Source organism: Amblyomma maculatum, chromosome 10, assembly GCF_055883805.1.
Source record: "Amblyomma maculatum isolate TAMU_Amacu chromosome 10, ASM5588380v1, whole genome shotgun sequence".
Lineage (NCBI taxonomy): Eukaryota > Metazoa > Arthropoda > Arachnida > Ixodida > Ixodidae > Amblyomma > Amblyomma maculatum.
In genome coordinates this window covers 32,424,504-32,437,099 of record NC_139353.1, presented here as the reverse complement: position 1 = coordinate 32,437,099, position 12,596 = coordinate 32,424,504, and the positions used below count along the sequence as shown (strand labels likewise).

Sequence of the window (12,596 nt, the reverse complement as noted above, 5' to 3'; positions counted from 1 at the left end):
AAATAAGAGACTACAGGAACACTGTAACAACTTGGAAATTGGAAAGGACAAAACGTTTCTGGTATCACATTGCCAGTCATGTGAAATAATGAAGAAGGAGAAGAAGAAGTGCACTCCTAAGTTTGACAGTGTTAAGATTTTATATCGCCACAAAGAGAAGATAACGAGAGAGATAGTGGAAGCGTATTTTATTTCAACGGACAATAAGTGTGTCAGCAAGACGTCTCTTGCTCTTTCAAGCAAAGAGGTGTCTTTTTTAAGTGATTTTTTAAAGTAATTTTTATGCAGCAGGTGAACCCAGGGGTTTTTTCACGTGACTGTTTCGTTTTCTTCATGTTTGTTTTTCTGGGCCTTGGAGTAAACGGCTTAGGCTTAGTTGTGAGTCAGCGCATGTTCTGTGGCTTTCTTGTTTCTTGTCCCTTGTTTTCGTGTTCGCGCTGTTTATATCAATAATGTTCAATGTGAAACGAGAGACCCGAGTTGGCAGCTCCTGCCAGCCCACACCCTATTGTCACGTGGGGTGTGACGTCACAGCGTCACGTGGGTAAAACGTACGTGGCTACCGCCGCGCTACACTGAACGCTTGAAACCTAGAGTAGTATTGCTTTCGCAATAAAAACCCTTTGTTCATCTGCCATAATTCCGGCTCCTGTGCGGGTAGGCTACGACGAAGCAGCGATCAGACTGCAGATCTTTTCACGCTGACAGATGTTACCATGGCTCAAACCTCGTTATCTCTGTCGCAGAGATGTCCGCATCGCATGCAGCTACGAGGGAAGGCAAGCGTGTTAAATGGCCTGCGAATACCTGCCTTTCACGGCAGGTCACGCGCAAACTCGCGCCAGACAGGTCTATCCCATTGCACGTTAACATGGCTACCATATCACAGATCCTCAACCTTACCAATAAAGAAGTTTCACACAGGGTCCGCGTATCAAAAAGCGGCGGTCTGTTGGCTAAAAATGGGGTATTTTTGAATTCTGACGACATACATAGTCACTGAAGTAAACTGTTCCAAAGTTACGAACTTTGAAATCGTTGATAAACGTACCACCGCCCGGCAACAAAATCAGTTAGCGATATCCTATCTACTGACATAACGGTCAACGGGTAAATGAAACGGTAAAAGAAACAATTACAGAAATTCGTTTCAGAAGATGATGGCAGTAATGGGACTGGCAGGTTCTAGATGGCGCCACCATCAGTGAGCATCCGAAAATTGCCGGCTAAAACTAGTCATTATTTGAAACGGAGTACCCCAACTTGCCACCTGAAAACAGATGTAGGCGACTGGAAGACGTGGGGGCTTAGGCCTTCTCGGTGTTCTAGCCTGTGTTCAGCAAGCGCAGAATGTTGAATGCAAGGCGACTAATGTGGAAGCCAGAAAGGTGCCCATCGCGGAAGAAGTGACGTGTGGAGAGGATTGTGGCAGGAAGCCAACTGATGCTGGTGTTGGTAGGCGGAGATTATTCACTACTATCAGTTCAGTTCAGGCGTTCAGTCGTGTCCGACTCTTCGTGACCCTATGGACCATGTCACGCCACGCTTTCCGGTCTCTCACTATCTTCTTAACATCACATAGCTTCATCTGCAATGCCTCGAGAATGCCATCTAACCATCGCGTTCGCTGCCTACCCCTTCTCCGGCGACCCTCAACCTTTCCCAACATCAAATATTTCTCCAGCGACTCCTCTCTTCTCATCAGATGACCAAAGTACCTGAGCTTTAACTTTAGAATTTGACCCTCCAATGAGCAGTCAGGGTTTATGGTCGACAATATCGACTGATTTGATCTTCTGGCAGTCCAAGGAACTCTTAAGAGTCTTCGCCAGCACCACAATTCAAACGCGTCAATTCTTCGGCGGTCAGCCTTTTTCACAGTCCAACTCTCGCATCCATACATCACAACTGGAAAGACCATAGCACGGGTTATACGGATCTTGGTTGGCAGACTAATGTCTCTGCTCTTTACTAGGCGGTCAAGGCTAACCATTGCTCTCTTTCCCAGAAGCAGGCGTCTCCTAATTTCATGGCTGCAGTCTCCTTCCGAGGTAATCTTGGCGCCCAAGAACAGAAAATCTGTCACAGCTTCCACTTCTTGTCCATTGATGCTCCAGGACTTGATAGGGCAAGACGCCATGATCTTCGTCTTTTTAATGTTCAGTTTAAGCCCAAACTTCTCACTCTCTTCTTGTACGCGCATCAGAAGTCTCTTGAGTTCCACTTCACTTTCTGCCATTAAAGTGGTATCATCCGCATATCTAAGGTTGTTGATACGTTTTCCAGCAATCTTCACTCCAGCTGAAGACTCGTCCAGACCGGCCTTTCTCATGATGCACTCTGCATATAGGTTAAATAGGCAGGGCGACAGTATGCAGCCTTGCCTCACCCCTTTCTCAATCGGAAACCAATCAGTAAGACCATGCCCAGTTCTGACTGTGGCCTCTTGCCCTTCATAAAGGTTCCTGAGGAGACAGATGAGGTGAATTGGAACTCCCATCTCTTGGAGAGCTTGCCACAATCTGCTGTGATCTACGCAGTCAAACGCTTTCGCATAATCAATAAAGCAGAAGTAAATGGGTTTCTGGAACTCTTTTGCTTTTTCCATGATCCAGCGAAGGTTGGCAATTTGGTCTCTAGTTCCTCTGCCCTTGCGAAACCCAGCTTGCACGTCCGGAAGCTCCCGATCCACATACTGCTGCAGCCTACCTTGCAGGATTTTTAACATCACCTTGCTAGCATGCGAAATAAGCGCGATCGTGCGGTAGTTGGAACAATCTTTGGCACTGCCTTTCTTTGGAATGGGGATGTAAACTGACCTCCTCCAATCCTGTGGCCACTGCAGGGTTGTCCAAATCTTTTGACATAAAGTATGCAGTGTGTTAACAGCGTCGTGGTCGAGGTTTTGAAGCAACTCAGCTGGAATACCATCAATTCCGCTAGCTTTGTTCTTAGCAAGGCTGGCTAAGGCCCATTCAACTTCACTCTTCAGGATGCCCGGCTCGAGATCAGTAATCACAACCGGCTTATGTTGGGTTTGCACATCCGGGTCCTTCTTGTACAGTTCTTCTGTGTATTCCTGCCACCTCTTCTTTATCTCTGAGGCTTCAGTGAGGTCCTTGCCTCGTTTGTCTTTTATCACGCCCAGCTTAGCACAGAAGCTTCCTTTGATATCTTTGATTGTCTTATACAGAGCTCTTGTGTTCCTTAATTGGCTGTTGTCCTCAACTGCTTGACACTGTATGTTCAGGAAGGCATTCTTATCTCTCCTTGCTATTTTCTGAAAATCCGCATTGAGAACCTTGTATCTTTCTCTTTCCCCCATACCTTTTGCCATCCTCCTTTCCTCAGCTATTTGCAAAGCCTCTTCAGATAACCAGTTTGCTTTTTTGCATTTCTTTTGCTTTGGAACTACCTTAGTAGCAACTTCTTGTATTATATCACGAACATCAGTCCACATCTCTTCGGGCTCTTTGTCTTCTAGATCTAATTCTTGAAATCGATTCCTCACTTCCACAGCATATTCTAATGGAATCTGATCCAGATCATACCTGAAAGGCCTTCTAGTTTTCTGCGTTTTCCTCAATCGAAGCTTAATTTTGGCAGCAAGAAGCTGATGATCGGTGCCACAATCGGCCCCAGGCCTTGTTTTTACTGCTTGTATAGCGCTTCTCCATCTCTGCCGGCAAATAATATAATCGATCTGATTCCTGTACAGACCGTCCGGTGAAATCCATGTGTACAGGCGCCTCTTGTGCTGTTGAAAATGAGTATTCGCTATGGTCAGGTTGTTTTCTTGACAGAACTCTACTAGCCTCTGCCCAGCTTCATTTGGCTCACCAAGACCGAACTTGCCTGTAATTCCGGGTATTTCTTCACTCCCGACCTTAGCATTCCAGTCTCCTATGAGAAAAACGACGTCTGATGATGGGGTGCGGTCTAAAAGGCATTGTAGGTCCGCATAAAATCTCTCAACGTCAGATTCTTCAGCAGCAGTGGTCGGTGCATAGACTTGGATAACTGTTATGTTGAAAGGGTGACCTTGGATCCGAAGTGAAATCATTCGGTCGTTTTTGGGGTTGTACCCTAGCACTGCTTTGCCCATTCTTCTGTTTACTATGAGAGCGACCCCATTCCTTCTCTTGGATTCGTGCCCACAATAAAAGACATAATGGTCGCCGGAGTTAAATTCTCCCATTCCGGTCCACTTGAGTTCGCTGATACCCAAGATATCAATGTTCAATCTGTCCATTTCTCGCTTGACGATATCCAGTTTACCTTGCGTCATAGATCTTACATTCCATGTTGCTATGTGATATATCTCCTTGCAACATCGGACTTTCCGGTCGCTTCCCGACACATCCACAACTGAGCGTCCTTTTGGCTTTAGCCCAGCCGCTTCATTCGTCCTGGAGCTACTAGGAATCGCCCTTTGTTCATCCCCAGTAACATGTGGGACGCCTTCCAACCTGGGGGGCTCATCTTCCGGCGCCATATCGATAATGGTATTGTGACTGGCCATAGGGTTTTCTTGGCAGGAAATACTGGAGTGGGTTGCCATTACCTTCTCCAGTGAATCACATTTTGTCAGAACTCTCTGCCGTGACCTGTCTATCTTGGGTGGCCCTACACAGCAGAGCTCACGACTTCATCGAGTTTCGCAAGCCCCTCCGCCACGACAAGGCAGTGATCCATGAAGGGGATTCACTACTATAGCGAACTACAATGCATAGTCGATACCGACATCGTGCGATGCGAAGCAGGTGATGTTGGAATAACAGGCAGCGTAGCGCTCCCTTCGTCAGATACGCAAAGAGAGAGTAAACTCAGCCGGACATAATCAAATCCAAAACGGTCATGTGCATCACCGGAGAAAAAAAAAAACAATAATAAAACGTCAACAGAGAAAACATACATCCTGTGTTTCAGCTAAAACTTTCAAATGTTCTGAAAATAAGGTTCAAAATAGAAAAAGAACTAGTTGCAAAAACAAACTCAGCTGCGGCGGGCAGAATATGCTGCAAAATTCTTGTAACTTTCCGGATACCTAACAAAACGCACTAATTAATGTCGTAATTATCGAAGTTGGGTATAGCCCCAATGGTGAGTTCGAGGCGTGAGCAGGACATCGTTATAGAAGTTTTTTAAACGAAGGAAGACTCATTTTCTAAAGCCCTTCAGCCTGAGAAAAAAAAAAGCGTCGGATTTCATCGCGCTGCCGGGCTTTAGAAAATGAGTTTTTCTTCGCTTCATAAACTGATATGGCATCAGCCTACTCTCAGGGTTTCAGACTCCTCATTCGGATTAACCACCCAACTGCGATAACTAGAAAGCTAATTAGTGAATTTTAGATAATTGCTTGAATAATTAGACTTTTGCAGTGATTTGTGTCCACCATATCCGAGAGTGGCTCTTCGAATATTTTTCTAGTTCAAACTCGCTATTTTTAGGAATTTTTGAAAGTGTTCCGTGAAACACCCGGTATATCGCCGTTGCACAAACGGCAGCCGCTGATTGCGGAAAAGATCGCCGAGTGTACTCAGGGCTTTGAAATTACAAGCACGAAAGTCGTTATATATTCTCGTCATTCGCACGCAAACGAAATAGTATATACCATATCTTGTATCCATTAGGCTGATTGGCTCGCTTCCACTAAGTAGCGGCAACGGGCTCCTCAGTTCCCGTCTGTAGAGGCGGTTCGCACTCCGTCGCCAACCGACAACGCATCTGTTCTACAATGTCAGCACCTCCTGCAAAGGGTTAAGCACACAGACTAAAGAAAAAGTTGGGGGACACCTAAGCTAAACCTCTAACGGTACGACAAGACAGCGTTAACGATCGCGAGTCCCGTCTGCGGCTGCTCGGGCACTTCGCTATTTCCCTGATAACTAATCCCCCCTAATACGTGCCTACGTTCTCTCACATATATTCATTAGCATACAGTCATATAGGCTACCATATTATGCGTAAGATCACCTTACATAGATATGAAGGTCCGCTGGCCATACGAACGTTTCTGCGTAGCATATGTCCGACTCGGAATCCAAGGGTCCAAGGTTTGAATCCCATTTCGTCCTCTCATCTCCAAGGAGCTACCCGAGTTTGCAGCCCTAGACAACTTGGCCATGTCAAGTGGTCTTGTGACGTCACAGAACCCGCCGACCAATCAGTGCCCGGCTATGTCACCCGTCAAAGCCAGATGCATGCTAGGGCTTTTTCGCTCACAACATTGACGACGTGAATGACGTCGCGTAAAGAAGGTATATCTTCCCGAAAAATTTGTAATTTTATTTTGAATTTCTTAAGTGGGGAAACTTCCCTTTGGCCGCTCTTGTTAAAAAAAAAAATTAGAGTACTGCAGAATATGCATTGGAGTAATGCGAAAGCATGGGTGCTGCTGTTGGTTGTTTCTGGTTGCTTCTAGTTGCTTAATTCACTTATCGTTAACGCATTTAAGTCTTTAGTACTTTCAAATTGCGCGCCAATCTCTTCCTATGCCCTTTTCGGCTCTACTTCAGGTTGTGTGACATCACATACTTAAAGTCACCTTAATTGACTGATTTAATTAACTATTTTAGTATTTGATACATTAAAATGTGGCACCAAGCCATTGGCTTATGAGACCATTTTCGTCTTTACTTTTACATTCTTTGCCTCTAATTAATTACCTAATTAACTTATTGGCTTAATTATTTTTCGGACACATTACGTCATCCTCTATCGATTGACGCCACTCATTAACCTCTACCGCTTCTCAGTTACTCACAACTGCTGCGGACACGATTTTGTGGACACGTTCTGCGGACAGAAATATGTGAACATAGCGAAGTAATGCTTTCGCATTCATAATCTCAGTGCATCCGAGCAGCCACTTCCTCAGCCTGGTCTGAGGAGGGCCGAGTTTGGGTAACCGTATCCGAACAAGGGTTATATAAAGGGGAGGTAAAACACGACCTTTTTGCAGGTTGTACTTTACATGCGTCCGCCATGCTTTCTTTTGTTTTATTTTTCGTTTCAGTTTCAATGGGAAGGAAAGGCCAGTTCAAATTAGGCGACTGTGAGGTGAAGCAATATGCTCTGTGAGCGTATATATAAAACCCATCATTGTGGTTTTCTCGCCGAGCACCCTTCTCATAAACAAGGACGACTATTAAACGAAGAGGGCTGGCGGGGCTACTGTAGCCATTGGCTCACACGCACGCCCTCTAGGATGAATACGACTGTGCTGACCAAAGCAATAAGCAGTGCCCATGAACAAGATACCACGACGCCGCGCGAGCTCAGTGGTTCTCCACCGCCTATAATTGGAGAAATATGGGAGAGGCCTTCGCCCTGCAGTGAGTATAGTCAGGCTGATGATGATGATAATTGCGACTCGCAGGAGGTCCCCGTGACGTGGTGGCCCCTGTTCCGGGACTCGTTATTCTACGCATTCACCGTGGTCATCTTGATCCTGGTGAGTAGACCTCTCACGCCGCGGCATCCATAAGCACAGACAGCTGGCACAAAAGAATTGCTCATCCTGTGCTCGCAGGTGATCTATGACGGCCAGGTCACGTGGTACGACTCCCTCTTCATGCTGCTCCTATACGCGGTCTACATCGACATCATGAAGTGAGTTGGCGCTACCGAGGCATATCCCTCAAAACGGTCTTAAAATGTATTAGTGTGTAAAGGCTATTGAAAGTTCGCGCCGCGCGTACGTCCCCAAAAACGAGTCGGCCATCTTCAAATTATCTTCCAAGAATTCCCAGCCAACGTGTATACGGCTAGCGTGGCGTCGGTCTTGAGGGGGCGTCTTTGCCAGGTCACCCCCTCGCCCATCATTATAAAAAAAAAAAAAGACATTTAATGGAGAAGTACAATTAAGTTTACAAAAATCTATTCGAAGGTTTCTTTGCTACGCGTAAGAAACACTAGAAGACATTAAGAGCAAGAATAGCCCGCTGTGAAAGAAATGGGGAGAAGAAGGGCAGAAAGGGGCCTTGTCATCTACTCCCTTTACACAGACACTTCTATATATATGCCTCAGGTGTCCCAGCCATAGAGTTTCTTACTCTTACCTAGAGGGAAAGCTGTTCTGCCATCTATGGAAGTTTACATGGAGTTTCCAGACGGCCAGTTCAGCCAGCATGGGCGCTCAAAGCATCATGGGCTGGAGAGCTACCGAGTGCAGACCTACAGCTTTTGGGACAAAATTAATGCAAAGATAAAAGTTGTTCTACCGTAAATAACGTCCTAACATTCAATATTGTGACTATAAATAGCAAAAAGAGAGAGAAACAGCATGTCAGTGTGAGATTTATACGATATAAGCGATGGCTCTTTCTCCTATTGGCTTAGTTTTGAGCAGCACAAATACCAATATTTCGCACTTAATATGCACACTTTGAAAAGAAAAAAAACGTTTTGGAAATATTTTTGATTGTGCAATCACTTAAAAAAGTTTTTCGTGGCATTTCGGGAAACAGAAACCTTTTATTGGCGACGTCTGCTTTTGCGCCATCGCTACTATGGCTTATGCGGTCTACGTACGTACCTCGAGATGATGATGATGAAAAGAAACTTTATAGTAACGCCACTCCATGCACCCGAGAAAAACCGACTGTCCCGCATCAAGTAGCACACCGGCCCATGATCCTTAGCGCGCCTATGGCGGCTGAAGTGCAGCTCCATCAGCTCCTCTAGTTAGTGTAATAAACTCTATGGTCCCAGCTAAAAGGTGACCCAGCTTAAAAAATACGGAGAGCCCGAGCCAAGTGAAACCAATTCAGTTTGCTTACAGTCGCCAATGCTAATTTACGGCATTTGTTTATTCACCAAGGTTGCATAATTAAAAACTAATTACCTATTTTTAATTGTTTGCTGAGAGAAAAAGGGACGATGCAAAAGATGTAGATGTAGACACTAAAAAAAAAAAAAAAAAAACCATCAGAACGGAATCGAACCAGTAGGCCTCGAACCCGGTTGATTGAGTTCAGTAGCCGAGCGTCTTACCAATGAGCGACCACAGTGGGCGCTTTTGCTTATTATAACCAGGTTTAAGAAGGGTTAAACCTCCTCCATTTGGCAAGACGCCTCCCAGATGGCGCCACAAGCAGCCTTCAACACCGCGGCGTAAGATGTAGGCTCCCTACGTTAGTAAAACCCTTCAATAGACTAAAGGTATACTAAAAGTAGCGCCATTTCCTCTATCCTCCTCCGGCGCCGCTGCTCCCCCTCTCGCGTTTCGACCGTGGCTCCACCTATGCGGTGCACGGCTAGCACACGCTCTCCGCAGCAGGCACCGGTAAAGGCGCTAGCGCCGGGTCTCACCAGAGCATTTCAGCTTGCATTTTGTCGCAATGTCACGTTAAAATATTACTCGCTACTGAAACATCAATACAGAACGTCGAAAGGGCTTTTCCGCTAAAACAGTTTCAGCTGTCAGTGTCTTACTCTGTCTTACTCCACACGTACGCGATTTCGGCGTCGGTTCAACTCGCCGTCACCCGTTGGCCATACTGTACGGCATGCTTTAAAAAAAGTTGTAACTAGGTGACAGAGGAGAACAATTTAGCAACAGTCTGTGTATGATTTCTTTGCAGCTTTGATTGGCTTGTGAGCTGCCGGTAAACTTGAGACGCGCGGCAGCAGTTGTCTTCCATATATTTTCAACTTCAGCTGCAAATCTATCAGCACTTGCATGCGTGGCGTGCGAAGTTGAAAACTAGCACACCAAACGAAAGCAAAGCATGAAATATGTGGCTTTATCCGGCCGCCTAAGAGCCGTCACTGCTTCGTTAAATGCGGCAACACACTCAAAACATGCTGTTAGCTTACATTCACAACAAAGACAACGCCTCAGAAAGCATGGAAGAGTATCTAAAAACCAAAGACTTTATTCTATACTTAATCGATGTCTAACCAGAAAACTGTAAAAAAAATTGACGCGCGAATATGTGGCACTTGGAAAGGCGAAAAAAATGAACGAATCCGTAGAGTGCGCGGCGGCATATTATGTTAAAGATGAGCAGTTGCTCACTTAATTCACAGAGCCGCGACTTGGCCGATTCGGTGCCGCGAAATGTTCCTCCGCGCCGCATCTCGATTCGCGGACGTTATTATAAACAACCGTTTGCCACCATGCCCACGTGTGCTGTGCCCGAAAGCGCAGCAACATGGCATTTCGAACGAAGCAACTTAAAAAAAAAAAAAAAAAAAAAGCGCGAAAGAGGCGCGAGCCGTAGCAAAACACACGTTTGCACAGGGGAAAGGAGGCAGCCAATAAACAAGCAAGAGAAAAACGCGCGGAAACACGTGACGGCGCTCAGCCAATGGGAAGGTCGAACTCCGAAAGAAAGCGCGGGAGGAGGAGGCGGGCGGCAATCTTCACATGTTGGCGCTACATTTAGTTTATTGAGACATCGAGGCACCCTATTTATTGAGGGGCTTTACGCTCAACCTGCGGCCTACACGATCAAGCTTGCCGTTGCCCCGAAGCTGATCGTGAAGACCATGATCAAACCACCCCTATTTTACACCGTAGCTTCCAGATGGCGCTACACTGACAGCTGAAATAGTGTTCCTAAGCTGAAACTGCAGGCTCACAGTCAAAAAAAGTTTGTGCAGCCTCAGTTTCACATGATATAATAATTATACCTAAAATTATCTGCATTTTTCCCCTCTTCCCAGGTACAACAAAAGAATCCACCAGTGGGTTGCCACCACATTTGGAATCCATGAAGAAGAGCAGACTTCACTGGGCCTAACATCAGCGGGATATGATGCTAAAAATTACAGCTCTTATGGTAAGCCCTCTGGCTGCTCAATTTTCTCTTGATTCAGTTGGAGAGTGCACAACAGTAGTAATAATGGTATTAGTGTAGTTGCACACAGGGAGTGATGACAACAAGGATGATTCACAGTCATTAGTAAGAATGAGCAAAGCATTTTCAATTTCAGTTTACATAATTCTCTCCCCTACTGCGTGCCTTCTCAGCAGGACCAATGACAGATTAGATATGCTTAATATGCATATAGGTAACTAAACAAGCAGTGAGCCTTGCATCAGAGAGTTTTCCATGTTCTGATGTAGTTTACACCAGTTCTGTTGCAGTATAGCAAAACTGGCAGTATGAAACAAAAATGTACCTAAAATGCCAACTTAATTGTAGTTTTGGCTGAACATAGAAAGACAACTCACATAAATATAAAACGCTGCTTACAAAATTTATGAAGGCACTAAAAATGGTTTTACTAAACTGAATATTTTATGAAGTTTTTGACTACTTATATCAAGAAGTTTAAATAGGGTACAGAAATTTTCTAACATTACTCCGTACATACCCGGGTATCATCATACATTAATGTATGATGATACCCGGGTATGTACGGTCCACTAAATCAAACAAACCGGAGTCGTCTCCAGATTGCACTCACTGCATTCTTTGCATATTTAGGGTCGTGAAAAGCACCTTCAACACGGCACTGTGCGCTTCCAGCATTCTGATGTGACCTTTTACTGTACTGCCGCACCCTCAAAGCAACCACATGTGAAAAGCTTTGGTTTGCGTTCACCGTGACAGAAGCCTTATGCTTGGCTCTGCATAGCCACACAGTGAAAGCAACACGCCTTACTGGTTAAGCAACCCTGCAAATCCAAGATGACTAAACTGGCATGCAGGGTACTGTTAAATTGCTGCAGCCACTAGAATTGTTCTGCATTTACCCATTTTATACACAGATGCAAGCTCTTGAGTATATCCAAAGTATCCAATTATGCTTTGCACACAAACCTTGTTTTGTAACAAGTTGCCACAACCAAACTTCCTATTGCTGTCCCTCCAATTTATGCTAACCATGCACTGACCTGGTATCATGTCACAACGTGCAGTGCCGTTCAACAATGAAATCGATGACTACGCTCAGCAGAGTGCACAGAGAAATAGGCGGCCTCTTGATGAAGTTATCCGAGACAGTCGGCGTAGGTAAGTGTTGGGTACAGTCTTTGCTGCCAATCAAATGTATGATGGCTGATTGACTGATGGATCAATTAGTGAATATTTATTTGCCAATGTGGTATCATATGCAATGAGGTGTATTGCACACAAAGCCCTCTCAATATTTTTAACCACCTGCAGTTCCTTAGAACGTGCCAAAATTTCACTGCGACTTCTATTGAAATATGGCCACCAAGTCCAGGATCGAATCCTTGATCTTAAAGGGACAGAACACTGGCCAAAATATGTCATGAGATTATGGTGGAGATGAAAAGACCTTGTCTCATATAGTACAGATCGATCACTGTAATATCAAAGAAAAGAGGCTTTACAATTTTAATTTGCAATTGAAAATCGCATAAAAACAACTGCGACACTATCTAGCAGAAAAACCCTATTACTTTTGGTGTAGTACCTCATGTGACTACATGACAGCAAAATATAGCTGATTTTTGTAAGTGCACACTGTACTTTTTTCTTCCAGGATTGCTTGTCATAATTTATTATATTTTTCACTCTCTACACTGCGTCCTTAAATAAAAACTACCTCTCCTTTCGCACCGCGAGAAGCACGTTTTCAAGTTTTGCCACTAGATGGCACCACAGTGTTTAGAA

The 12,596-nt window shown here is 44.9% G+C and overlaps 2 protein-coding genes across 2 annotated transcripts in view; one reads left to right on the top strand and one right to left on the bottom strand.

The window, feature by feature from the left end:
- Positions 1–7,618, top strand: part of LOC146176091 (uncharacterized) — a 45,340-nt gene extending 37,722 nt beyond the window's left edge. Inside the window, exons 6-7 of the mRNA XM_084580724.1 lie at positions 7,382–7,456; positions 7,535–7,618. Coding sequence (XP_084436850.1) covers positions 7,382–7,456; positions 7,535–7,618 — 159 coding nt within the window. The remainder of the gene's footprint in view (positions 1–7,381; positions 7,457–7,534) is intronic.
- Rab4 (RAS oncogene family member Rab4) overlaps positions 1–12,596 on the bottom strand; it is a 90,013-nt gene that overhangs the window by 71,911 nt on the left and 5,506 nt on the right. The window lies entirely within an intron of this gene.